Here is a 27,648-nt window from a genome sequence, read left to right as displayed (position 1 = left end):
ACTTTATTCTGAGAAAGGGTCCATAGGCTTTATCAGTCTGACTATCAAAAGCAGGGAGTCCAGAGTACAAGAACATTAAGAATAGCCCTGATTTTAAAAGAAATTCAAATTGAGAAGCTGGAGACAGAGGGATGGGAAAATCATGCCATTGTAAATCAGGTGGCACAGTGGATACAGCACTAGGTCTGAAGTCAGAAAGACCTGAGTTCCAATTTGGTCTCAGATGCTTACTAGCTATGTGACCCTAGGTTTCTGTTTCCTTATCTGTTAAATGAGGATAAGGATAGAACCCACTTCCCAGGATTGTTGTGAGGTAAAATGAGATAATATTTGCCAACTGCTTTGCAAACCTTAGAGGTCTATAGAAATGCTAACTATTATTTTTAATCTAATATCTAGCACAAAAAGATTCTGAGAAAGAAAAGATCTTTTTCTGGTCTGGGGAGTAGGATTTGTGTTTTGTTTCAAAGTTAACCAGCCAGACTCTGACATATTCCAGCATAGTGATTACCCTCATTATTTTCTTTCTGATGATTAGTGCTCCAGAAAGCACTTGAGTTTCTAGAAATCTACATATTTCCATATGCAAATCTTGTTGATTTGGATGATATGAAGAGGCTCTTTGACAAATGATCCTTGAGATTTAGGACTAATGATTTGTAGGCATTTACAAGACAAACCATATCATCAAAAATAATACTGTATTTATGTTTCCTACTTTGGAGAGGAGACATGATCGGGGAGGAAGGGACAAGAGGAAGGACCCACTTACTTCCTTGATTTTTATCTCCTAAAGGCATGTAATTGCTTGTAGTTAACAAGCAAATTATTACACAGTATGCAGGTAATGGTCACCTGTCCAGCCAATACAATATGTCATCCTTCCTGATAATCTCTGCAGTCAGGCTCAGCCAAGTACCCTTGATAAAGGAACCCAGGAAGGTATGCTCTCTCTGGACAGACACTTATTTTTAGGTTCGAGCTTTGCTTTTTGACTGTTTGTGTGTTTTCTCAGTGGAGGTGGTTCAATCTTCCTCAAAAGTATTCCTTAGAAATATTTTTTGTCCTGACAACAGACTTCTAAAGAGAATAGCTATCACCAGTGTATCTTCCAACTGTGCTCACCAAGTTTTCTGAACAACCAACAGCTGAAGAATCGATTCATTCATGAGCATTTATTAAGCACCCACTGTGTGCCAGGCATTGTGTTAGTTTTTGGGAGTACAAAGACAAAAGGAAGCCAGTCCCTGCCTACAAGGAGTTGGCAGTTTTCTACCTTAGGAATCACAGAATCGTAGATCTAGAACTGGAAGGGGACCTCAGAAGTCATCTAGTCCAAGGTCATCATTTTTCAGCTAAGTAAACTGGGGCCCTAGGAGATCCAATGACTTGTTCAAGGTCAACACAGATAGTATGTATCTGAGGTAGGATTTGAATTCAGGTCTTTGGAATTTTTTATCACCTTCTTCAGTTCTTAAATTAGAGGTCAATCCTATTCAATGTTCATTTTTTCTATCAGGTTTCATGTCTCCCAGGTGGACTTTACCACATGCACCCCAATACTCCAGAGGATCGTCATCAAAGTTGGTACTTGCACATATAATGCAGGTGTCAACCCAACAATCCCCTTCAGTCCTGTGCAACCCTGACCCTCCTCCACACTGTCCCACAGAGGGTCTATTCAACATGCTGAAGGCTTTTTAAATTTTCCATTAACTTGTGAGATACCAATTAAACAAAATGTCCCTTTCATTGATTATCTCTCACTCTTGCTATCTGACTATATCAAATTGCTTGCCTTCTCAGTGGGGAGGGATGGGAAGGGAGGAAGGGAAAGAATTTGGAACTCAAGGTTTTAAAGACAAATGTTAGAAATTGTTTTTACATGCAGCTGGGAAATAAGACATACAGGCAATGGGGTATAGATATTTATCTTACCTTATGGGAAAGTGGAGTGGAAAGGGATGAGAGAAGGGAGAGATGTGATAGAAGGGAAGGCATCTTTTTCTTTTCCTTGACCTATCTCTGATGACATCTTTTACATGACTTCTCTGGTGCAATGCCTCATTTGGAATGTGTTGTAATACTTGTAATTCTCCAATGCCCTTTGGATGATCCCCAATATTATTTCTTCGGAGACTATAGTATTTTATATCTCCCAACACACAAAGACACTGAAAGAACACTAATGATAAAAGATGGACTGTTGTTTCAGGGAGAAACTTGGAGTCTTTAAAAAGCCTTGTGGGTGCATTCCCAACAAACTTACATAAGGAGGGTTGGGCAGCTAGGTGGTGCAGTGGACAGAGCACCAGTGCAGGAGTCAGGAGGACCTGAGCTCAAATTTCATCTCAGACACTTGACACTCACTAGCTGTGTGACCTTGGGCAAGTCACTTAACCCCAATTGCCTCATCCTGGGTCATCTCCAGTCATCCTGATGAATATCTGGTCACTGGATTCAGATAGGTCTAGAGGAGAAGTGAGGCTGGTGACCTGCACAGCCCTCCCTCACTCAAAACAAAGTCAAGTGCAAGTCATGTCATTATTTCTCTGAAGGTATTGTCTTCTTTGGCAACAAAGGATGAACACACATAAGAGCAGGGTTAATAGCCAGATTATGAAAGATCCATTTCACCTATTATTGTATCCAGATAACTGAGGTTAAAGTATATATTAATCATTTCAGTTACCCAGGCATTTGAAAGTCTCCATCTAAGAGCTGCTTACCAAAAGTCAGATTAAACACTGAGTCCTTGGGGTCATCCAAACAAGCATTTTTAAAATTTTAATTAATTTATTTTTTTTTTGAGTTTTCAACCTTCATTTCCACAAGATTTTGAGTTCCAAATTTTCTCCCCATCTCTCCCCTCTGCCCACCCCAAAACATTGTGCCTTCTGAGTACCCCTTCCCCCAATTTTTGCCCTCCCTTCTATCACAGCTCTCCTTTCTCTCATCCCCTTCTGCTCCATTTTCCCATAAGGCAAGATAAATTTCTATACCCCATTGCCTATATGTCTTATTTCCAAGTTGCATGAAAAAACAATTTTTAACATTCTTCTTTAAAACCTTGAGTTCCAAATTTTCTCCCTTCCTCCCTCCCCACTGAACTCCACTGAGAAGGCAAGTAATTCGATATAGTCAGCAAGCATTTATTAAGCACCTCCTATATGTCAAGCACTGTAATACAAAACACTCTCCTTTTGACTGTAGGTTAACAGTAGACTCCTGATGGAAAAGGGCCACAGAATCATAGAAATTGGGCTAGAGGGGATCTCAGAAGCCATCTAGTCCATCTCCTTCATGTTTACGGTTAAGGAAAGGGAGACCCAAGGAATGAAGTAACTTGCCGGAAGTCACACAAGTGGTGTATTTGAGTTCAGGTACCCCTGACTCCAGAACCAGGTTTGGTTTGGTTGGCTGGTTGGTTTTCCATTGTACCACACTGCCTCCACTGCAGAAGATAATTGTGTTAGTTTGATGGAGAAGCCACTCAGCACTTAATGTCTGGAGTAAGAGGTACACAAAAGAGTTTTGCCCTTATGGAAAGAAGCAAGGCTTTTGAGAAGGATATGTAGGAACAGGTAGCTGTCAGGTAGCAATCTCTTGTGCAAATAAATAGATGCCATCAGAGAAAGCCTGAATCAGCAATCCAGTCAGTCATGTGTCAGCCCAGACCCTGGATTCCCCAGTATCTGGCAATGTGGTAAAGCCCCCAATTAAAGTCAGCCAGGAATGTGGGCAGTATCACACCCCAGGTGCTGAGTGACTCAAGGCTCTCTGCGGCAGAAGAATTTTTATACTCCAAAGAAGGACTAGATGGAAAAATATTGGCAGGTATCCTCATGACATGCCCAGGGATAGTCTCCTGCAAGGCATCATAAAAGAGAAGGCAAGAGGCTGGATGTGTCTTGTGACATGAGCAACATGACCTCTCTGGATGGGGTTGCAGAAGCTAAGAGGAGAAGCTAATTGCTGGTAAAAATAAGCTAAAAAAACAACAAACAAACCTGAAGGCATACGTATTCAGCCATCAAATGGATAGTTAATGAAGTTAGCCCATTAATATAACTATTCTTTAAAATTAAGCATCTACTAACATATTAAGGCAGTTAATAGATGTTAGATAAGTGTAGCTCCCCCAAACCATCAAGTTCAAGGGCCCAAGTTAATTGTATCGTGCAGGAGACTGGCTTGTGTGCCCATAGAAACAATGAGAGTTTAAACTGGAATGGCAAATGTATTGATTTTCTTTCCTTCCCTATCAGCCTTCTCCATGTGCCAACACCACCCTTCCCAAAGTATCAGTTCCAAGTCTATCAAATACCCACACAAGTAGTTGCATCCAGAAACAATGGTATATATAAATGGAATTTAAACTTATAAATTGGTCAAGAGCATTCACCAGAAAAATTCAGATCAAAAAACAGTAAGTACCTCCCATGTGCCAAGTACTCCACTAAGTACCGAGACAACTATAAACTGTTCTCTGCTAGGTTAACATCAAAGAATTTGTATCCTTCTGGTGAAAAACAACATAAACACAGACACACAAAATATATTTACCTAATAATTGGTGGTAGGAAGGGTCAGACTGGGGAGATCAGAAAAGGATTCCTGTAAACAGGGCACTGCAGCCAGACTTTGAAAGGGAGCTGACCCTGAGGTGTGTATGATCAGTCATAGAGTGGTCATATGTGATAGTCACACCCTCCCTGTAATAGCAAATTTTTGTGTTTGTCTTCAACACAACCACACCTCTCCTCCTCCCCCAACATCAACCGCCCCTTCTTTTCACTCCATTGTGCAAACTCCCAAACCTACCCTTTTGTAAGCCAGGTCTACTACCCCAGGAGTCCACAGCAGTATCTGTGCATGTGCCATTGGGAAAAGGGGGTAGTATAACATTTGACCACTTCAATCACCCACTAGCAGTAGCCCACTCTCCCTCTTGTGCTGAGTCCAATATCACTGAGTTAAAAAGGGTGTATGAAATATATTCAAAAATTACCAAAATATAAAATCAATTTCAACTCATCAAGTATCTATAGAGTCTATCCCATGGACTGGCTTTCTTCTACCCCTCCCACCACGATCCTTCCTCTCTTCCCCCAGCCCCTCAAACTCATAGGTCTTAACAATTAATGGCCCTGGGATTTACTAACAGTAACAAATAGCCTAGAAGATACCAAGAGACAGCAGAAAATGATAGATAAAAGGCTGCAATGCTTTTAAGGGAATTGATTTTTTCCCCCTCTTCTTCCTTACCTCTCCTCCCAGCTCATCTTATTTGCATTCCTGGGTTTGTCCATCCTCTGCTTCTGCTGGCTGTTTCTAACCTCCCACAATGCATCTGCCCTCCTTTCTCTGCCTCCATGAACATTCCAAAAGCAATTTCAGTTCACGCTTTGCAATTAACTGCTTAGGAATGTAAGGGGCTAAGCTCTGTCCTCACAATCTGTGTTGCACAGGACAGAAGAACCATAGAAGATAATCTCCTTTTTCTCTTCCTCCTTTTCTCTCTCAAGGCCTTCACAAAAGTCCTGGACAGAAGTGAAACTGATAAGTCTTGGAAATATGTGCTTCCACACATTTCCCATCTCACCCAGTCTTTATATGACCCCTTGTCCTCTGTCTTTCTGTGTCTTAGTCAGATGGGAAAGTTAAATTGCAAACTCCATTGATACAGGAAAAGTTAAGCATACAGTTATCCTTCTACATCAAGGGGGTGAAGGGCACATTATCCCCTCAATCTGGAAAATCCATGTAAAATTATTTTAGCCCTCTCTTTGTAACAGAGAAGATGTCTGAATTATTAAGGTATTAAAAGATAAAACATGTTATTATTATAATACTGTACATATATTATATGCATTTCTGAGTTTCTAAACCTTTTCTGTGCTATCTGCTGGCTTTCCCATGTAGTTTATGGCTTCCGCCAAACTCCCCCCAAATTCCCCATTTAATTTCTTATGCCAACCCACAACATCCAGATTGTGACAGGGAATGTCACGATGTGCAAAGGGATAACTGTATAACATTAATAGAGGTGGCCCTTTATTCTTTAATCAGAATCAATTACTTCAATTCCATATTTCTTCTTTGCTAAAAAGCATGTTGGTCAGACATGATAATAGCAAGAAATTGTGGGAGGCTCAGGCTCTGGCTCCATTTTCTGAGTACTATGTGACCTTGAACAAACTATTCAGCTTCTCTGTGCTTTTCATTCTCTATCAGATGAAGAAGCACCGAGTCAGTTTCCCTTGTAAGAAATAACTACAGTATTATACCAAATTTTCCTTTCTGGTTCTCTTCTGATTATTTCCTATAAGAGTTCAATGAACATGTGTTAAGCATCTACTATATGCAAAACAATAGGAGATTTTTTGAATGGTGTGTCTAAAGAATATTATTTGGGGAGCTGTGTGGAGGATAGATTGGAAATGAGAAAGACTGGAAGCAGGGAAACCAATTAGGAAACTAATGTAATAATCAAGGTGAAAAGTAATAAAAAAAAATAGTAAACTGGGACAGTTAACTCTGTGAGTGGAAAAAAGGGGATGGTGGGGACAGGACTTGGCAAGTACATGGGTATTGGGAGGGAGGAGGAAGGAGGAGTCAAGGATGAAGAGGAGGTCACAAACTTTGGATATCTGGAGGGGTGGTGCCCTTAAGAGAAATAAGGAAGCTTTGAAGAGGGCTAGGTTTGAGGCAAAATATAATGAGTACCATTTTGGATATGTTGAGTTTCAGATGACACAGAGAAATCCAAATGGAACTGGCTACAATTAACCATCGCAATCATCATCCTCTTCATTATCATCTTCTTCATAATCATCATTAATTATATACTGGACATCCACTTTGTGACAGGGGAATTGTAGAGAAGTAGAAGATATGGCCCCTACAGTTGAAGATGTCACACAATGGCTTCTCTCATTTATAAAGCTGTACACCCCAGTGTGGAAACATATGGCCCTTTGCTAACTTGGCACTAAACACTTGCCCATCTCATCTCCATGTTCTGGTGGAGGGGTAGACCTTCTCCACAAGATGCAGCATAAGACCCACCTTTTCTTTTCTTTTCAGAATTCAGCCCACTCCAGTCTAATGCTTAAACTATAAACAGTGTCTTACTTCTTTAAGTTATTGACTAGACTTCAGTTCAAGGATCCATCTTGGCTGGCAAGAGAAAAGAGGAGATGGAGTAGACAAGGACTGTTCTGTGTCCTGAAGACATTGTTTTGCCATTAAATTAATACCTGTGCTCCCCCGCACCTCTTCCGTTTTAGTTTAAGGTGCTCAGAGCTTTTCTGCCCAGGATCATGCTTATGGTCACCTGGTGGGGCACTACAAAGGTGTGTCCACTTCTTACAGAGTGGAAGTATGGTCATAGAATTCAAACTTTTTGGATTGGTTTCACTCTGCTGTCCCTGCCAGAAATCAGAGGAATAGGAGAGACCTAGGTCTAACCTTTGGGTGACCAGCATCATATCAGGGTCTTAAGATTTCTTGTTCTAGCACTAATTTTCTTGAACATATTGTTTCTCTTGTATTTAAGCACTGACTGGTACTTGGCCTTTTCAATGATCACAAAGTATTAACCAATTTGCAGAATGCTTAAGAAAGACACTTACTGGACTTTATATATGAAATCACTAAAGGGCTCAGTATGAACTCTAAGAAAAAGCTAAAAGAAGTAAGATTATTCTTATTCAACCTAGAAAAGATAAGGCTTGTGGTAAGGAGGGAGGAAGGAGGTGTAATTAGCAATGGACTTTAATAAAGATATCAAAGGTTATTATAAAGAACAGTGGAATACAAGAAATTCAGGAAGCATTAGCTTCCTGAACTTAAGCCTAAAGTAAGGCAAAACAAGAAGATAGAACAAAGAGACGAATATACCCAGTGACTGCAAGGATGTAAATCACAACAGCACCCAAGGGAGAGGAATTCAGATGAATTACAAGGACTGGTCTCGATCCCAGAAGAGCACATATTGAAAGATACTTCCCTTTCAGCAGAGTTGTGTGGTGAGTTGGGGGAGAGGTACTGTGTGTGTCGAGTGTTGCACTTTTAACTTAAATATATTTACTTGTTAACAGTGGAGGGGGCAGTGGTAGGTGGGGGTACATTAGGGAATAGCTGCATTTTTTAAAAGGATGGATGAAATTTTTAACATTAAAAAAATAATAACAATCGGCCATCTTCCAACTTTACTAATCATAGAAGGAAATTATACACTGTACAGTGCAGCAGGTGTTTTCAATAGAGGCTGTGCTTAATTATCCACATTAAGGAGGGGTACCAACACAGCATGGCTTATGGGGTGAAAGCATTTTATTCAAGGTTATAGAATGATCAAATACACCTGCTGGGTCTGTCTCCATGGCACAGCCACAGGAGAAGCTTGATCCCAGAGTGTGTGGAAAGGAGTAAAGTGTAACAGGACTGGAAAGATAGGAAGGGCCATCATATTGGAGGCAATAGGGAGCCACTAGAGTTTAACCTCCCATGTTTAGTACAATCCCGTCTCTTGTTGCTCATTCTTTTGGGGCTAAAGTGTCAAGTGTATAATCCATTTTTGGATAACGGAGAGAGGGGCTCTTCAATTCTGAAAGTCTCCTAACATTGAAGAATGGCAAACAGTGGAATGGCTTGTGAACTGTTAGAGGAGACAGCCACACCGATCTGGAATGACTGTCTCCCCTACTGTCTGGGACGGTTTTAGTAGATAGACAGTGTGCTTCAGTAGAAAAGGCATCTGCTCAAGTCAAAGAACGCAGATTCCCAAGATTAGCTTTGCTGACCCACTTCTCTGGGCCTCGGTTTCCTTATTTGTAAAACGAGGGAGTTGGATTTGATGATGTCTAAGCCCTATTCCAGCTCTGACATTCAATAATCCCATGACCTTTCAAAAGTCTTTTTCAGCCCTTAACAACCCAGGTTTTCAAGTCAACTTGAGCTTTGGCGCCCTCTGGTGACAGAATAGAATTAACTGTTTTTCAGGCCCCTGACGATAATACAAAATTGGTTGCCTACCACTTTTCTCGTTTTCAGTGTTTTCTTACTCCGCGTCAATGGGAGGCTGTCCCTGATGGCTCACTCGAGATGCTATGAATCTGATCATCCCCACTGAATTTCAATAATTCATAATGCAGTCATATAACACTGTATCATTAACTACCCACACAGAGACCCAGACGCATTCCAGATTTAATTTGTGAAGGGGCTTAAGTTTTCTTTACCGAAGATTGTCCTGGAAAATACATGATTTTATTATTACAGGCTACATTTCCTAGAACACTTTCTGCTTGAATAGTCACTTGAAAATGTTATTTGAAGACGCAAATGCCAGATCATATGATGCGAAAGAGAACTTAGAAATCTAGTCCAATCCTCTCATTTTACTGGAAATGAAACTGAGGACCAAATTAAGTGATTTGACAGAGATCAACCAGCGAGTGGAAGAGAACGGTGGGATATTCATTTCATTTGACCTTATGGCCACCATGAAGTAAGTTAATAAATGTGCCATCCCTTCCCCTGCCCCCTCCCCATGGAATGTAAGCTGCTGATCTGAAACATGACAACTTTAAAAAGTTACACATTAAATTCAATATATACTTAAAAAGCAAGTTACACACAATAAAGTCATCATTTCATGCACAATGAATACTTTCCCCCTTTCTACTGTACATGTAAGAGTGTACATTTTAGTGTTCAATTCTTTCTGCATACTGACTTCATGCTGCACTGACTTCAGGAATCATTCCAGAGCTATCTTTTTCTCTGATTCAGTTTAATGTAATTCAACATTTAAGTACTTACAATGTGCTGGTAATATGGATACACAGGCAAAATGAAGCAGTCCCTGCTCTCCAGGTGCTTACACAGTACTGAATTGTCAGATCTCTCGGTACGTCAAGTAGTAATACAGTAGAAAGGAGAACAGTAATCAGAAATTTTGAGGGGTACAAATAAAGTTTAGGGCAAGTCTCACAAAAGGAGAAAGGATGAAGGAGAAGGAGAGGAGGACAACAGAGGAAGACCAAGTTGCAGAGTTCAGCTAAGGTGTGGTCACCAGACAGGAAGAAACTATAGTTATCCCTTCCACCTTGCAGGGATTAGGGGTGAGTGTCCCCCTATCTGGAAAATCCATATAAAAGTTTTTTGACCCTCTCTTTGTACCAGAGAAGTCTGAATTATTATGGTATTAAAAGATAAGTATCTTTATTATATAACACTATACACATATTTTATGCATTTCTGAGTCTCTAAACTTTTTCTGTGTCATCTGCTGGCCTTGGCATATTGTCTGCAACTTCTGCAAAACTCCCCCTAAAAATTCTCATTTAATTTCTTATGCCAACCTGTGACCAACTGAAACCTTGATGGGGAAAATCCCAATAGAAGGGATAATTGTACTATCTGTATTTTAACTAATTTTTCTTGTTAACAATGGAATAAGCTCTGTTTCTAAGCTGATGAAGAATCAGTCTGTCAGCATTCTCTAAATTCAATAATTAATCAATTATCAATTGATCAATTAATCAAAGCTACTATGTGCTTGGTATTGTGCTAAGCACTGGCGATACCAAAAAAAAAAAGGCAAAAAAACAGTCTCTACCCTCAAGGAGCTTACAATCTAATGGGAGAAACAAGACGCAAACAAACATATACAAAGCAAGCTATGTACAGGATAAATAGGAAATAATTAAGAAATTAAGGGGGTTTTCCTTCCAGGAAAAGAAGGGATTTAAAGGAAATTAGGAAGGTTTAATCACTCATCTTTTCTAGAGACTTTGATCACCTGTTTTGGAATATTCTAGCAGTTAGGTAGCTCAGCAGATACAACACTGAGTCTGGAGTTAGGATAGACTTAACTTCAAATCTAGCTTCAGATACTTATTAGCTGTGTGACCCTGGGCAAGTCACTTAACCCTGTTGGCCTCAGTTTCCTCATCTGTAAAATAAGCTGGAGAAGGAAATGATGTTATCACTCCAGTATCTTTGCCAAGAAAACCCCAAATGGGGTCAGGAAGAGTCAGAACTGAACAATAATTACAACAATGAAGGTTAGTAGGCAGAGTGAAAAAGGAAGAGTGGGGGACTATGGGAGAAAATGCCCAAAGCTGAGCGAGGGAATGTATTGTTCATGGACCAGGCAAGAAGCCAGTGTTACTGGATTAAAGAGTATATAGCAGGGAGTTAAACTCTAGTCATCTCACCCTAGTTACATCTCTGATATTAAATCTATAAGCAAATATCTAAATTAATTAGTAAGACCTTCTGTTTAAAGGACCCTCATACTCAATTCTTGTACTCAATACACGTTAAAGCATCATTTTGTAGTATGAATAATGTCTCCCTCGTTTACTCATTTTTATGTTTTCTAATTTGTATATTCCCACACAGACCCTAACCCTACTCCCCTGGCACCTATGAAACAGGACTTTTGGTGTTTTCAGTTAGCAAATGTCTTCTGGTGGCTGCAGCTTTTTTGGAGCACTGACGCTTGAGTTGATGGGATTTTACAGGATGTAGCTCACCCTGGAGAGAATGAGCTGGGAAATGCACATTCTCTGGAAGAGCTGTCTCTAGCCTTAATGAACAGCTGCACTGTGGGCTCCTCCTTCTTGGCTCTATCCCAGTCTCTCTTTGTAGGCCAGGGAGGGTCAGTTTCAGCTGTGAGAAGAGTTTATTCTTCAAGGTATTTAGTTCTAGGCCTCCAAGAGATCAATCTTATCTGGACAGCAGTAAGTTCAGAAAAACAACACTAGGTATTTTTTTGTGGGGAGAAGAGAAAAAGAAGAAACCCTAGAATTTATTAGACTATTCCAAAACAGGGAACCAAACTCTCCAACAAAGATGAGTGATAAAACTCTATGAAATGAATGTCAACAAAAAGAGGGCATCTTGGAGGCAGTGTGGTGTACCAGAAAGGGTTGGACCTTTAGGCAGAAGACCTAGTTTCAAATCTCACCTATGATAGTAAGTGGATCACCATGGTTAAGTCACTTAAGTGCTCTGTGTCTGTTTCCTCAAATATAAAATTGGGAATAATGTCTCTAACACCAACATTACCAGGTTATTGGTGGTGGAATGGAATCCAATGGAATCATATATACCAAACACTTTGCAAACTTATAGCAACATAGAAATGAAGGTTATTTCTGTTACTTCAAAACCTGAATACTCTCTGGGGATAGAAGCAGTGAGATAAGTATTTTTACTTTCACTTTATCTAGTCAAACAATGGAAAACTGGGCTTATGAGAAGCCCCAACAACATTTGCTTTCTACCCCCCAACTTCCTCATGGTGTTGTAAAGTTTCCTTGTTTCACGAAGTATGATTGTGGTTATAAAAAACCAAAGGTAGTAATAAAACTTTTTAAAATTTAAAAAAATAAGGGAAATTTTACTATAGCATGAAATTCTACGGACTAAAAAGCAGTGGACATGATGAAGGAACAGAGAGCCATCAGAGACACCACTGCCTGATGGTACTTGAGGTCATGACACCAATGAGAGAAATTTCCATCCTATCTTTTTATTTCTGAATGGAAACAAAAAATCAACAAGCATTTTTTAAAGCACTTAAGTGCCAGATGTGGGTGATAAAAAGACAAATGAAACAGTCCCTGTCTATGAGAAGCTTACATCTATGAGGGGAGACATGTACATACATATATGTACATATACGCACATACATATTTGTATATATCTGTGAATATATGCATGTGTATACATACACAAAAGGTAAATATGAGGTAATTGGGGGGTAGGAGGTTGAGGGGGCAATACTAGAAGCTGTGGGGGAAAATTCTTGATATAGAAGATGGTGTTTGAGCTGAACTTTGAAAGAAATTAAGCATTCTAAATGGAGGTGAGGAAGGTATACATTCAAGGCAAAGGAATAAGACTGTGCAAGAGTACAGAGCTAGGAAAAGATAGGATATCATGTGTAAGAACTAGAAAAACACCCAGTTGGGCTAGACTGAAGAGCATATGAAAGGGACAGGGCAGTATTTATGTTTGTAACAAGCACTCTAGCCTTACTCTACCACAGGAAGATCAGTTAATCATTTCCTCAGTGTTCTAGGGGTGCCTCAGATGGGTTGAATGTGTCTTTCCTCCATCTTATCAGTTCAATTTTCCATTCTGGCGTGGTTCCCCACCCACTTCTCAACCACCTAATTCCATTTAACGAATAACTTCAATTAGCTTTCACAAAAAGGGTATTGACTTTGAAAATATAGCAACAGTAGTGCATATATCTCCTCCAGGAATTGCGGGGCACAGTCTCCCTTATACCACCTCAGTCTCTGGGAAGAGTGGGCTGTCAATGTAGCTTGTACCTAGCGTTGGTTCCAACAAGTTAACATGCAAATGCAGCATTGTTCTTGGATGGCCATTATCTCAGCTACTTCTGGGCTAACTCCTGAAGGCCTTTCTTTAGGGCTTCAAAATTGCAAATCCCAGCAAAGACTCCACTCCTGGATATACTGATGGCTTATTCTCCTGACTTACAAGGTTGTAGTCTACAAGCTCCTTCACCTAAAACCCAAAGAACAAACATGAAGGTCTCAGATGGGGCAGGCCAAAGGCCTCTTCCCTTATATCATCATCTCTCTTTTCTCACTATAATTCCTTCAGTGAGCTTTTGAACCTTCTTTTCCATTTGGCTAATTCTGCTTTTTAAAGCATTCTTCTCCTCACTGGCTTTTTGAATGTCTTTTGCCAATTGAGTTAGCCTATTTGCAAAGGTGTTATTTTCTTTAGCATTTTTGGGGGTCTCCTTTAGCAAGGTGTCAACCTGCTTTTCATGCTTTTCTTGCATCTCTCTTATTTCTCTTCCCAGTTTTTTGTCCACCTCTCTTACTTGATTTTCAAAATCCTTTTCGAGCTCTTCCATGGCCTGAGACAATTGAATATTTATTTTGGATGTTTGGGATACAGAAGCCTTGACTTTTATGTCTTTCCCTGATGGTAAGCATTGTTCTTCCTCATCTGAAAGGATGGGAGAAGATATCTGTTCACCAAGAAAGTAACCTTCTATGGTCTTACTTTTTTTCCCTTTTTTGAGCATTTTCCTAACCAGTTACTTGACTTTTGGGTCCTTTGTCAAGAGTAGGGTATACTCTGGGGGTCTGTAAGATCTCAGTTCCTCCAAGGCGGCACAATCAAGTGCATACAGTGGGAGCAGAAGAGATTTTTGTGCCCAGAATCTTAGCAGTTTCCTCTCCACAGGCACCTGGCCTCCAGTTCTGCCAAGGTAGCACCGGGGGCTGAGATAAGCTGCAGGGGCAGGGCTGTCATTCAGTGTGAGATAAATATCAGCTCCCTCAGGGCCTCTACACAGGGTGGAGGGAAGAATCATCTCCTCAGTGCCCCCAGGGGTTTTACGATCCAACAGTGGATGCAGGCTGCTGTAGGAGCTGCTGTGGGAACTGCTGCTGCCTGCTTGATGTGGCCTTTGCAGCTGCTGCCTAATGCTGGAGCTATGGGAAGGCCCTTCTCCCTTTCTAGCCCGCTGAAAAAACCCCATCACTGACCCTTGGTGCCTGTGGGTTGAAGGATCTGCGGACCAGCTGCTGGGACTGGGGATTCTACCCCAGAGGCGTCTTCCTCCCAGAGCACTCAGCCAAGGCTGGGCTGGGCTGGGCTCAGCTCCATGTCTAGTGCAACAGATGTTTCCCGTGGGCCTTTCAGGTCACCCTGGGCTGGAAATCTCCTCCACTCCATTGTTCTCCACCTCTGCTGCTCCAGAATTTGTTAAGAGTTCCTCTCTACAGGTATTTTATGGGCTGTGTGGGGACAGCCTGCATATGTTTGTCTTTCTACTCCACCATCTTGGCCTCTCACTATAATTCCATCAGGCAGGAAAGAGGCAGACCAAAGGGAAAAGGGAGATAAGGTCTGGCATACCAGTGTTTTTTGAATACAGCCCAGTTCCAGCTGTGAAGTCATAGTGAATCAAGAGGCTCCTTTTCAACTGGCAGTTAGTACAATAGGTTTACATGACTCGTCCAGGGTCACCCAGCTAGTAAGTTTCTGAGGCAGAATTTGAACTCAGGTCTTCCTAACTACAGACCTAGTGTTCCATCCACTGGGCTACCTAATTTGATGACTGAAAGCTGCCTTGTTAACTTGGGGTTTGCTAGCTAGATTTCTTTCTCAAAGACCAATCCTTAAAACCAATTCACTCTGGAGCTGGTAGATTGGACAACAGGTCCCTGCCCTTCTAGCTCAGAGTGAATGCAAATAGTAACTTTCTCTTTTAACCAGCAACCCTGAGGGTCTTCCCCTCTCAGTTTTATTTATTTATTTTATTAAAGGGACCATCCCTTGACTCACTTCTTAAAGAGTACTTTTCACTGAATGGGCGTTGCCTCACTAAAAGTGAGAACCTGAAAAGGTCTTAGCCTAAGAGGACCAAGGCCTCCCATGGCATCGTGGGCCATCTCCAGCCATCCTGATGAATATCTGGCCACTGGACCCAAATGGCTCAGGAGGAGAAAGAGGCTGATGACCTTGCACAGCCCTCCTTCACTCAAATCAAAGTCTACTGCAAACCACATCATCATCTTCCTGATGTCACGGTCCTCTTAGAGAATGAAGGACAAACCATAACAGTGCAATAGAACTAGTCACAGAATGTCTCACCTGCTCCAAAATCCACATAGAGACTGAATTAGCCGAATACTTCACAGGCTCATACGGCCTGGGTTAATAGGTCAGTTCATTTTTACACTTGTGATTATAATGTAAAAGGTAGGTTTGGAGCCAGGATGTGGACTTTAAATGATGGACAGAGGAATCTGTATTTGACCCTAAAAATAATAAGGTGGTACTGGAATTTACTGAGGAGATTGGTCTAGCACAAACTTATTTGGCCTATTGTCCCCTTTTAAAAAAATACTCAGTGCCACCCTGGAAATCTATTTTCTTTAACCTTTTAATAGTTTTTTTAAATTGCATCATTTTAAAAAATGTTTTTTAAATGATGCATCTTAATAATTTATTGTAATTTGTAGGGTTTTTCTTGCATTGAAATGTTGATGATGCAATACTGCATCATACAACGGTGTGGCATCATATTGTAAACAAGTCCTTACATGCACATATTCCTGCTGATGCATGTTGAACTTCCCAACAATGGGTGACATGCTTCCTGCTTACCTACCAACACTTGCTTTTTAAGCAGCAGACTTGGCCACTGATCAGTTATAACTTGCATTTTGTGTGCTTATTTGGAAAATAATGGAATCACTGCAACTTTAACTCTGCTACACAACAGATGAAATATGTATGAAGTTTTTCCAAATTCTCTTCTCTTCTTTCCTTATGCTTCCACCACTCCCTTATTTTTATTCAACTCCCCCCATTTGCACCCAAGGCTATTACCACTCCCCTGCATCATTCCAGTATCCCCAGAGCACAGTATCAACCACTTTGGGAACCTATGACCTGACAAAAGAATATTTTATTTTTGCCTTTTTTTTTCAATTAATGGGCATTTATTTTTCCCCTTTCTTTCCCCTCCCCAAAAAGAGGAAAACAAAGAAAACTCTTGCAACAAATATCCATAGTCAAGCAAAGCTAATTTTCTCATTGCCCACTACTAGAAATATTCCCATTCTGCATTTTGTGTCCATAACATCTCAGTCAGGAGCTAGGTAACAGGCATCATCTTTGGTCATTTGAAAGAAGAATTTATCATTGCATTGATCAGAGTTTAGAGGCTTTCAAAGCTATTTTTCTTCTTAATGATATTGTTACAGTATAAATTGTTCTCCAGGTTCTGCTCACTCAACTCTGCATCAGTTCATACAGGTCTTCCCAGTTTTCTCTCAGTCAAGAAGTATTTACTGAACACCTCCTATGTGCCAGTCTCTGTGCTACACGCTGCAGTTCCCAAGAAAGGCAAACAATACCACCAGTCCCTGCACTCAGTGAGCTCACTTGTGGGAGAAAACGTACAGACAACTTATACACAAAATAAACTGGGGATAATCATCGAGAGAGGGAAGGCACTAGAATTAAGAGGGATGTGGAAAAATTTCTTGTAGAAGGTGAAAGTTTAGCTAGGAAATGGAAATAAAGAAGGAGAGAATTCCAGGCATTGGAGGGACAGCCAGTGAAAATGTTTAAGGTTGGGAGATGGAGTGTCTTATGCAAAGAATAACAAGAAGGCTGATGTCACAGTGGAGGGAGAAAAGGAGTAAATAGACTGGAAAGGTAGAAAGGGCCCTGGTTATGAAGGTCTTTAAAAGCCAAACAAAAGGTTTTATATTTGATCCAAGAGGTAATAGGGAGTCACTGAAGTTTATTAAATGGAGGAGTAACATGGTCAGACTTATGCTTTAGGAAGATAAATTTGACAAGTGACTGCAGGGTTGACAAGTGACTACAGGAGTGGGGAGAGACTTGAGTCAGGGAGACTTACCAGCAGGCTCTTGCAATAGCCCAGGCATGAGGTGATGAGGGCTTGAACCAGAGTGGTGCCAGTTTCAGAGAAGAGAAGGGGATGTGTATGAGAGATGTTAGGACTTGGCAACTAATTGCAAATACAGGGTGAAAGTGAGGAGCCAAGGATGACATCTAGTTGTGATCCTACGTGACTGGGAGGATGGTGGTACTCACAAAAATAGGTTAGGAAATTTAGGAAAAGGGGAGGCTGTGGGTGGGGGGACAGTGAGTTCAGTTTTTCACATGTTGAATGAAAGTTGTCTACAGACTATCCTAGTAGGAGGGCAGGAGTAGGGGAGGAAAGAAAAATTGTGAGACAGGCACTTGAAGTCACTGAGCAGCTACCAGAATGTCCATTTCATAATTTCTCATGGCATAGTAATACTGCATTACATTCACATGCCCTAATTTGTTTAGTCATTCCCTAATACATGGGCACTCCCTTAGTTTTCAGATTTTTGCTACTATAAAAAGAGTTGCTCTAAGTATTTTTATTCATATGGGTTCTTTTCCTCTTTCTTTGATCTCTTTAGTAGACATACCCAACAGTCGTATCAACAAATCAAAGAGTATGCAGTTTAGCGATTTGAGGGATATAGTTCCAAAAGGCTTTCCAGGATGGTTGGGTCAATGAATGATTCCACCAACAGTGCATTAGTGTACCTGCTTTCTCGTATCCCCTTCAACATTGCCATTTTCCTTTTTGCTTCTGTCATCTTTTCATTTCTTGAATTATTAGTGGTTCAGAGCATTTTTTCATATAATCGTTTATATCTTGGATTTCTTCCTTTAAAAATTATCTGTTCGTATTTGACAAATTCTCTACTGGAGAATGGCTCTTATCTTTACACATTTAAATCAGTTTCTTATGTATCTTTTAAACAAAATCTTTATGAAACTTGTGGTAAATATTTTTTCTTCTAATTGTATCTCTTTTACTCTTAATTTTATTAGATTTGTTTGCATAAAACCTTTTTAATTTGATGTAATAAAAATTATCCCTTTTATTTTCTGTGATCTCTATTCCTTTTTTGCTCATGAACCTTCTCTCATCCCAAGATCAGATAAGTAATTTTTTCTATATTTCTCTCATTGGTTTATGACATGATCTTCAATGTCTGGGTTACACACCCTTTTGGAGCTTATCTTTACATAAGGTACAAGGTGCTAATCTAAATCTAGAGGGTTTTTTTCCCCTACTGCTATCCAATTTTCCCAGCAATTTTTGTCAAATAGTAAGTTCTTCTGCCAATAGTCTTTGTATTTATTGAATACTAGGACATCTGCTTCTGTATATTATGTACTTAATCTGTTCTATTGATCAGTCTCTCTATTTTTTAGCCAGTACCAAATTGTTTTAATAGTTTCTGATTTATTGTATAACTTGAGGGCTAGCCCAGCTAGACTGTCTTCATTCCCATTTTCTTTCCATTTCTTGACCTTTTTTCCCTCATGTGAATTTCATGATTATTTTTTCCAGTTCTATAAAGTAAGCTTTCCATAGTTTGTTTGGCAAAATGGCACTGAATAAACCAATCAAAATAGGTCATATCATCATTTTGATTATATTGGTCCATCCCATCCATGAGCAATTAACATTTTTTCAGTTATTTATATCTTTATTTTTATAGTTTTCCATAGTTGCATTCACCTAGATCTTGTATGTATCTTGGAAAGCAGACTTCCAAATATTTTATATATTCTGTAGTCATTTTAGATGGAATTTCTATCTCTCTTGGATAGAAAGTTGAATTTTACTGGTATTATTTAGAAATATTAATGGTTTGTGTGAATGTATTTTGTATCCTGCAAGTTTACTAGAATTATTATTTTAATTACCTTTTTAATTGACTCTTTAACTGGTTTCTTTACATATTCCAACAGAACATCTGCTATGAAAGTTGAGGTCACAAGTTAAAGGGTATGGGAAAAAAGCCATTTGTATTCCATTGAATTGGCCATACTTAAATATCTGAGGTGGGGTAGTAAATAGAGTGCCAGACGTGGGGTAAGGAAGACTTGAATTCAGTTCTGGCCTCAGACACTTACTAGCTGTGTGACCCAGGGCAAGTCACTTAACCCTGTTTGCCTCATCTGTCAAATGATCTGGAGAAGGAAATGACAAACCAATCCAGTATCTTTGCCAAGAAAACCCCAAATGGGGTCACAAAGAGCCAGACATGATTGAAAGGACTGAACAACAAAAAATATAATATCTGATCAGACAATCAGATATCTTGGAAATCCAATCGTTGGTGTGGCATCAGCCTAGTAAATTCTTCAGGAGTTTCCTATGGCCCCAACTTAAATCTTAAGTAGATTAAATATTCATAGAAAACATGTTTGAGATGTGAGGGAGATGTTGAACGATCTCTTTTCTTGTTTCTACCTAAGGTTGGACTTGGGGTCAAGATTCAAGGTACTTGAGATTTGACTTATACTCCAAAAGTGATATCTCTGGAATTGCCAAAAAAAAAAAAAAAAAAGACAGGAAACTGGAAGGATGAAGGGAGTAGTCTAAGTGTGAAGATAAAAGGCTGTCTCTGATATTTAGTGTATAAACAATTAAATCAAACAACAGGAAACATTTCTATTTCGCATTGTTACTGTGATTCACCTTGGGAAAATTACTCCCAGAACTTAGCATCCCAATATTCAGAAAAGGTGGATAAATTATGAACTTTGTGCTAATAATCCTCACCTGACCTTCCGAGTATTCCATGAATAGTGGTGAGATCATGACTATAGAGAGCTCAAACTCCTGTAAGGAAAGATTCCATATTATGAAAGGATATAACTTTTTATTATCTGACCAACCACAGAGTTCATTCTCCTAGGCAGTCAGTCAAGTTACATGCACCAGCAAGTGATGTCACTTACAATAAGATTAGAAATGAAAAATAAAATGGCCATTAAGATCATGTTAACACCCAAACCCAAGGTGGTTATTTTTCAAAAAGTACCTCTGAGATCTTCTTTATAACTGATTGTTTATTTAAACTAAAATGGTCCAAACTAGTTGATGTGTTAAGCACTCGTGGAATATCATTTAAAAATTATTACTTCTTAGTTACCAAAGGGAAAAAGCATCTTCTAATTCTTTCCACACTTCCAAAAAAAATTGTCATACTTTAAAAAAAATTGTAATAGTCTATTCTTCATCAACCTCATAGTATTTATGATAAAAGTAAGATTCATGATTGATACCTGTACCTACATCAGATCAGAGACACTATTAATTTTCAATCCTAACGCTCAAATTTGAGTCATTTACCTTGTGATCAAATTGGAAAAACAAACACACATATTATATACCATATATTATGACCAACCATGTATAAGCCAACATTATATCATACACCTGTTAAAAACGTTCTCTTGACAACTTCATTTTTTATACCAGTCATTTCTTGACAGTTTCTGCACTGAATCCTCTCTTGTTACGACAGTGACACAAAATAGCTACATCTCTGCGTGTACAATCTGCTCCCTGAGTGCCCCACTTTTCTCAGAGAAGAGGGAAGTATGTTTTATCACCTATTTTTATATACTATACATATGAAAAAATAAGCAAACATAAAATATAATCAATCGATATACCCTTCCCAATCTGCCCGTGTATTTCTAAAGCTCCTTCTTTGAGATTGGCCTCTTTCCCCTCAAATCCGTAGAATATAGTTGGCATCTGTGTGTCTCCCATTATGTTTCTATTGATTTTGCATTGTGTTACTTTGTAAAGGCCTTTGATATTTCCTTGCATTCTTCATGTATGCCATTTTCACAGTGTTGTATGAATCTGAGAAGGGCTCAAGATTTTTGTTACCCTTGGGGATTCCAGTGTGGAAACTCCATCCACTAATATATATCATAATTTAGCTATATGGCTGAGTTCTAGGGAGTTGCTAAGGTTCCACTATATGAGAGAATTCTTTCAGCTATTTTTCAATCATTGAACACAAGTTGTATCTATTTTTTTCTATAATGGATACATTTGTACAGTTTAGTGAGGACTTTCTTTAAAAAAAAAGTTTAGTTCTTAGCCATAAAGCAATACAATATATGCTTAAAACAGTTCCAGCAGCCCCTGAGGCAAGCTACCATATTGAAATCTGGGAACTATGACTTTGTCATAAATACACAGACAGAACCAATTAACTTACATTCCATTTTGCAGAAAGCTAACAAACAGACCTGTTGTTACAGTTTCATTAGCCACTATCCACATGGCCCTCATGCATACTGCACTGTGCACTGACAGCCGTAAAAAAATGGAAAACTATAGTCCAGAGAGAATACTATTCCGAGGTAGCGAAAGCTCCAGAGGCATCTCTCGTGCCAACCAACGTTTCCCAAAGTGGCATGATCTCCCTATCTGGGCTGCAACCTAATGACCTCAGAGGCCCTAAGTCTTCAAGTAAATTTACGGGAAATGACTTTGTGCTGTTTGAGATACTCAGGAGAGCTAAGCTAAGCCCTGCTCTTAGGGAAATGTTCAGCCAATGAGGGCTTGTTTGGATGATGTCATGTTCTTTCCCCTCCTGTATCCTTGCTTAAATAGTAATAATGATAGTAAGGTATTTGAGTCTCTGCTTTTCCTGGTTTTTCCCAAAGGTTCTTGTTGTGGTTGTTTTTTACAGCCAGCTCACTAATCCCAGCATTTTCCCGATTTAGTGGATGGCAAGAATTTAAAAACCTGAGACTCAGGCAGAAGCCCCAGCAGACAGATGGACAATTGCCTACCAGCTGGTGGCTATCCCTGCCCTTCTGGGGCTTTCCAACCTACCTGAGTCACGTGGGAGCCTCCCTGATCAGTCTCTGACTGTCCACTGACAGTTACACACCTCCCTTCTCTGCCTTCCTTTTGGGGTTCCAAGTTGAGCGTGTTCCTGGAATGGACGATAGAAATTGGGATGTTTTGGGGGAGGAAGGTGAAGAAAATATAAGAGTGTAAAGTACATGGAATTGAGTGTAGGCCCTACATAAACATAAACACCCTGCTCCCACCAAAGCCAGGCCCCAGTCAAGGCCCCATCTCCTCACCCTAGTTATAGCTCTGCTACAGGCTAAGTGCTACTGCCCCAAACCACTTTAGCACTTAGTGGGCTGAAAAAAAAGAGTGGGGAGGGAATGACTGCTTAATAAATGGGATGAACAGATTCAGGGAGGGGAAGAGTCTTAATAGCTTAAATCCTATTGTACAGAGCCAGCAGGAGGAATTCTTTCACTGGATGCAAAAAAACAGTTTGGGGGTGGGGTAGTGGTACAGAGGAGAGGCAGTCTAGAAGAGGGAGTTTTTGGCTAAGATTGAGGCAGCCTACTCCCCAGAGTGTACTGTACATCTCAGGGCTGCCTGAGGGACCCTGAGGAAGGAACAGGCCACCAAGGGAGGGCAGTTCCAGCTTCGCTAAGAGAACAGGGTCATTTCTCACCATGACAGCATGTGACATGTGAGAGTCTGATGTGGACCTGGGGATAATAGACTCCACAACATTATGAGGAGGAAACACACCACACACCCTGCTCCCACTAAATCTGTGCACTAATCCAGACCCCCCATCCCCACTTTAGTTATAACTATACTACTGGCTGAGCGCTACTGTCCCAAACCGCGTTAGCATTTAATTGTAGACTGTCTTGTTTTAGTCTGATGATATATTGGGGCTACTAGGTGGTATAATGGATGGAGTGCTGAGCCTGGAGTCAAGAAGACTCATCTTCCTGAATTCAGATCTGGCCTCGGACACTGGCTAGCTATGTGACCCTGGGCAAATCACTTAACCCTGTTTATCACATCTGGAAAATATGGCAAACCTTTCCAGTGTCTCTGCCCAAAAAAACCCTCAAATGGGTCATAGAGAGTCAGACATGGCTAAACCAGAACAAAAAGGTTCTTCTGGTTGCTTCGCTGACTAATGCTCACTTTTTATCTACTTAATCTCTCTTGAACGAGATCTCACCTGACATCCTGAGCACAAAACTCTTCCTTCTAATCTAAATCTTTTCATTCCCACATATCTGCTCACTCTCACCCACCCACAAGTTATACACATTCTTATATCCTTATTTTAGCTGTGGGAAACCTCACAAAAACCCAGAAATGGGAGGGATCTCAAAACTCATCTAGTCTGAACCACAGATGAACAGGAATCCCCTCTACAGATCATCAGTAAGGTATTATGCAGCGTCCCCTTGTATAACAATAGCTAATAGCACATATAAATATGTATGCATATGTATACATATTATAGCACTTTGCAAATATTATCTCATTTGGTCCTCACAGCAATCCTGGGAGGGAGGTGTTGTTATCCCCACGTTAATCAGATAAGAAAACTGAGGCAAAGAGAGGATGTGATTTACCCAGGATCATACAGTAAATGTCGAAAGCAAAATCTGAAGTGAGAGCTTCCTGATTCCAAGTCTAATGTTCTACTTACTGCAACATCTAGCTGTCCCTGATAGACCTTCAGTGAGAGAAAACTCATGACTTAGTCAGTTTCCTAATGTATACATGCATATATACATATACACATATATATACACACACACATACATATACAATATACACAGTGTGTGTATATTTGTGTCAACTTTTACTTCTCTATACTCCAGAGACAGCCCACTCTTGTCTTGAACCATCTGAGCAACTTGGGTCTAGAGGCAACGTAATCTAACCTCTTCACTTTAGAGTTGGGAAAATAGAAGCCCAGAGAAGTGAGATACTTCACCTAAGGTCACACAGGTAGGAAGTAGCAGAACTATGGCTGAGCCTTAGTCCTCTGATTCCAAACCTATGTTTTTCCAGCTCCATCAGGCTGCCTTACAGTTTTTTAGGAAGTTTTTGCTTATATTGAACTGAACACTGTCCCTTTGTCACTTCCACATACTACCTCTGCCCTCTGGGGCCAAACAGAATGAATATATGTAATATAATGAGTGTAATACCTTTTTCACATGACAGCCATCTTGTCCCCTTATATCTCTTCTTTTCCAAGCTAAACATCTCCAAATCCTCATGATGCCGGAATTCGGCTTGACAGTTGCAAAAACTCATTGTTACTAATAAGTCCTACTGAAAGGATTCACACTAATCAAATCCACAGGACATACTCAAAAACTAAAATCCCATTCTATTTTTAAATTTAATTATTTTTCCAATTAATGAAAATCTATTTTTATTCTTTCTTACCTCCCCCTCCACTAGGAAAAACAACAACAAACAACAAACCACCAACAACTCAAAACCCTTTTAATAAAATACACATAGTCATAAACACAACTGATTCCTGTGTTGGCCATGTCCAAAAAACGTGTCACTCTGCTTCTGGAATCCTCTCCATCAGTAGCTGAATAGTATGTTTCATCATGGATCTTCATCATGGTTGGTCAACACGTTGATCAGAGTTTTTAAATCTTTCAAAGTTGTTTGTCTTCACAATGTTGTTACTGTAAAAATCATTTTCCTGGTGCTACTCACTTTACTCTGCATCAATTCATAGAAGTCTCCCTAAGTTTCTCTAAAACTATCCCTTTTATTATTTCTTAGAGTACAATGGTATTCCATTACATTCATATACCATAATTTGTTCAGTCATTTTTGGGCACTCCTTTACTTTACAATTCTTCACCACCACATGCAAAAAATGCTGCTATAAATATTGTTGTACATATGAGTCCTTTCCCCCTGATTTCGATATAGTTGAAAACATAGATCTAGTAGCGGTATCACTGAATCAAAGGATACATGATCCCAACCTGTTAACAGGAAACGTGCTTGTCAGAGAATTCTAGTCAACTACATTTTTTTCATTCTTTATATTTGTATCCCTAGAACCTAGTACAGTGCTTGGAACATAATAAGAGCTTAATAAATACATGTTTTAGAACACCTCCTCCCTGAGAAGTTACTACTTCAGAAGCCAAATAGGTTATCAGGAATTTGATCAATTACATTTTTGTGATGTTTCCCTTTTTTGTGTTCTACAGGAGGTTAAATTTTGATGTGACTCTGGTGTCAGCATGATTTCCCTTAGGGCTGCTTATCTGTCTATTTTAGATTAAAATTAAACAAAATTTGCAGATACACTAATACATTCTTGGGAAAGCTATGAGTTAGTCCCACTGTTCTGGAAAAATAATTTCGAATTATTCAAGAAGAGTTACTAAACTATTAACACCCTTTGATTCAGCTACTTCATGACTATGTATATACCTTGAGAAGGCCAAAGGCCAAAAGAAACGTTCAATATTTGCAAAACATTCATAATTGCATTTTTCTAGGTAGTGAGGAACTGGAAACAAAATGGGTGCCCATCAGTTAGGGAATAACTGAACAAAATGCGGAGTATGTGAATATAATGAATTTATTGAGCTTTAAGAAATAACAAGTACAAAGAATTTACAGAAACCTGGGAAAGTTTGTATGAATTGGTGCAGAGAGTGAAATAAATAAAACCAGAGTATAATAAACACATTAACCACAACACTGTAACCAAATGTAAAAAAAGAATACTAAAGCTGGACTGAAGTAACTGTAGTGGTCTGTCTTTATCCCAGAAAACAGATAATTAAACATATCTCCCTCCATTCCAGAAAAAAGTGAAGTATAGGCATATCTCAGAGACATTGCAGCTTTGGTATAATTTAAAAATACTTTCTTGCTTTAAAAAAATGCTAACCATTATCTGAGCCTATAGGGAATTGTAAGCTTTCTTGCTGGTCTTGCCTTAATGTTGATAACTGCTAACTGATCAGGGTGGTGGTAGTTGAAGTTTGGGGTGGCTGTGGCAATTTGTTAAAATAAGACAACAATGAAGCTTGGCTCTTCATTTCACTTGAAGAATTACGGGCCGTTGTAGGGGTTACTAATTGGCCTAATTTACTGTGTCTCAAGGAATAAGGAGGCTAAAGGGAAAGGGGCAGGGGGGAAGGCCAGGTCCATAGAGCAGTCAGAACACATACGACATTTGCCAATTAAGCTTGCCGTCTTATGTAGGGTGGTTCATGGCACTTGAAAACAATTACAATAGTAACAACAGAGATCATTGATCACAGATCACCATAACAGATATAATAATAATAATGAAAAAGCCTGAAATATTTTGAGAATTACCAAAATGTGACACAGAGACATGATGTGAGCACAATGCTTTGAGGAAAATGGTGCTGATAGACTTGCTTGATGCACGGTTGCCATAAACTTGCAATTTATAAAAAAAAACCAAAACCCACAATATCTGCCAAGTGCACTGAAGTAAAGTACAATAAAATCAGGTATGCCTCTCTAGGTGTGGAACGTTGTAAACAGCTTCAGATACACTCATGGTGTCTTCTCGTTTTGCTGAACTGTTGAAAGGAAGAGTTCACTGTTGGCAAAATTGGTAAGTATTATATCAAGAAACAATGATAAGCAAAAGAGGATCTTAATAGTTCATATTTTAAAAAGAATTCATATGATAAATTTTTTTTTAATTTGGTGCTGTGATTCCATCCCTGTGAAAGAAGCTCTTGGTGTAGGAATTCCCTCCACAGATTCAGATCAGCAACTCAACTGTGATATTGTCTAACAATAGAGTTACCTAGCCCACTAACTTAGAATCTGTGGTTACACAGATAAGCTGCATCAAAGGGAGGGCTTACCCCATTTAAAATAACTCTAGACAATATAATATACTTAGGAGTACACTTGTCAAAATGAATCCAGGAACTATATAAACAAAATTATTTTTTAAAAACCTTTTTATAGAAATAGTCAGATTTAATAATGGGAGAAATATTCATTGTTCATGAGTAGGCGGGGCCAATATAATAAAAATGACAAATTTACTTAAACTAATTTATGTATTCAATGTCATCCCATTTAAATTACCAAAGTTATTTTACTAAAGTAGAAAAAAATAACAAAATTCATTTGAACATATCTTTTTGACTTCAAAACTAGCCCTCTGTCTGCTTGCTTTGAAGTTAAAATAAACAAATAGATACAAATTCACAATTGTTTTCAATTTGAAATTTTCTTGTCACCAAAATTCACTTTTTACCAAATTCCTAATGTGTATTTATTTGGGGGGCCCAGTAAGATTTTTTTGGTCTGCTTTTTTACATCATCTTTCTTGGACATGGTTAACTGTGGAATCCAATTTGACAAACATTTAACAAATATTTGGTCAGATA

At 39.4% G+C, this 27,648-nt stretch overlaps 2 protein-coding genes across 10 annotated transcripts in view; one reads left to right on the top strand and one right to left on the bottom strand.

Annotated features, from left to right (window-relative positions):
* The window catches only part of MGST2 (microsomal glutathione S-transferase 2), a 105,472-nt gene extending 99,925 nt beyond the window's left edge, over positions 1 to 5,547 (bottom strand). For 3 of the 5 annotated variants that reach the window (XM_072621092.1, XM_072621091.1, XM_072621094.1), the window contains exon 1: positions 4,567 to 4,912. Coding sequence is in view for 1 of the 5 variants with exons in the window: in XM_072621089.1 (XP_072477190.1) it covers positions 5,269 to 5,312 (44 nt within the window). In the remaining 4 variants the exon portion in view is untranslated. Of the gene's footprint in view, positions 1 to 4,566; positions 4,913 to 5,268 lie in introns of those variants that run through there. The other 2 variants (XM_072621089.1, XM_072621095.1) reach the window with 2 other exon arrangements.
* Positions 1 to 27,648, top strand: part of SETD7 (SET domain containing 7, histone lysine methyltransferase) — a 155,881-nt gene that overhangs the window by 5,659 nt on the left and 122,574 nt on the right. Inside the window, exon 2 of one of the 5 annotated variants that reach the window (XM_072621085.1) lies at positions 7,090 to 8,033. The exons of 1 other annotated variant lie outside the window; for it this stretch is intronic. The gene's annotated coding sequence lies outside the window, so the exon portion shown is untranslated. Of the gene's footprint in view, positions 1 to 6,747; positions 8,034 to 26,786; positions 26,856 to 27,648 lie in introns of those variants that run through there. 3 more of the 5 variants (XM_072621082.1, XM_072621083.1, XM_072621086.1) reach the window with 3 other exon arrangements.

Source organism: Notamacropus eugenii, chromosome 6 (assembly GCF_028372415.1).
Source record: "Notamacropus eugenii isolate mMacEug1 chromosome 6, mMacEug1.pri_v2, whole genome shotgun sequence".
Classification (NCBI taxonomy): Eukaryota; Metazoa; Chordata; class Mammalia; order Diprotodontia; family Macropodidae; genus Notamacropus; species Notamacropus eugenii.
This window is presented reverse-complemented; position numbering and strand designations above follow the sequence as displayed.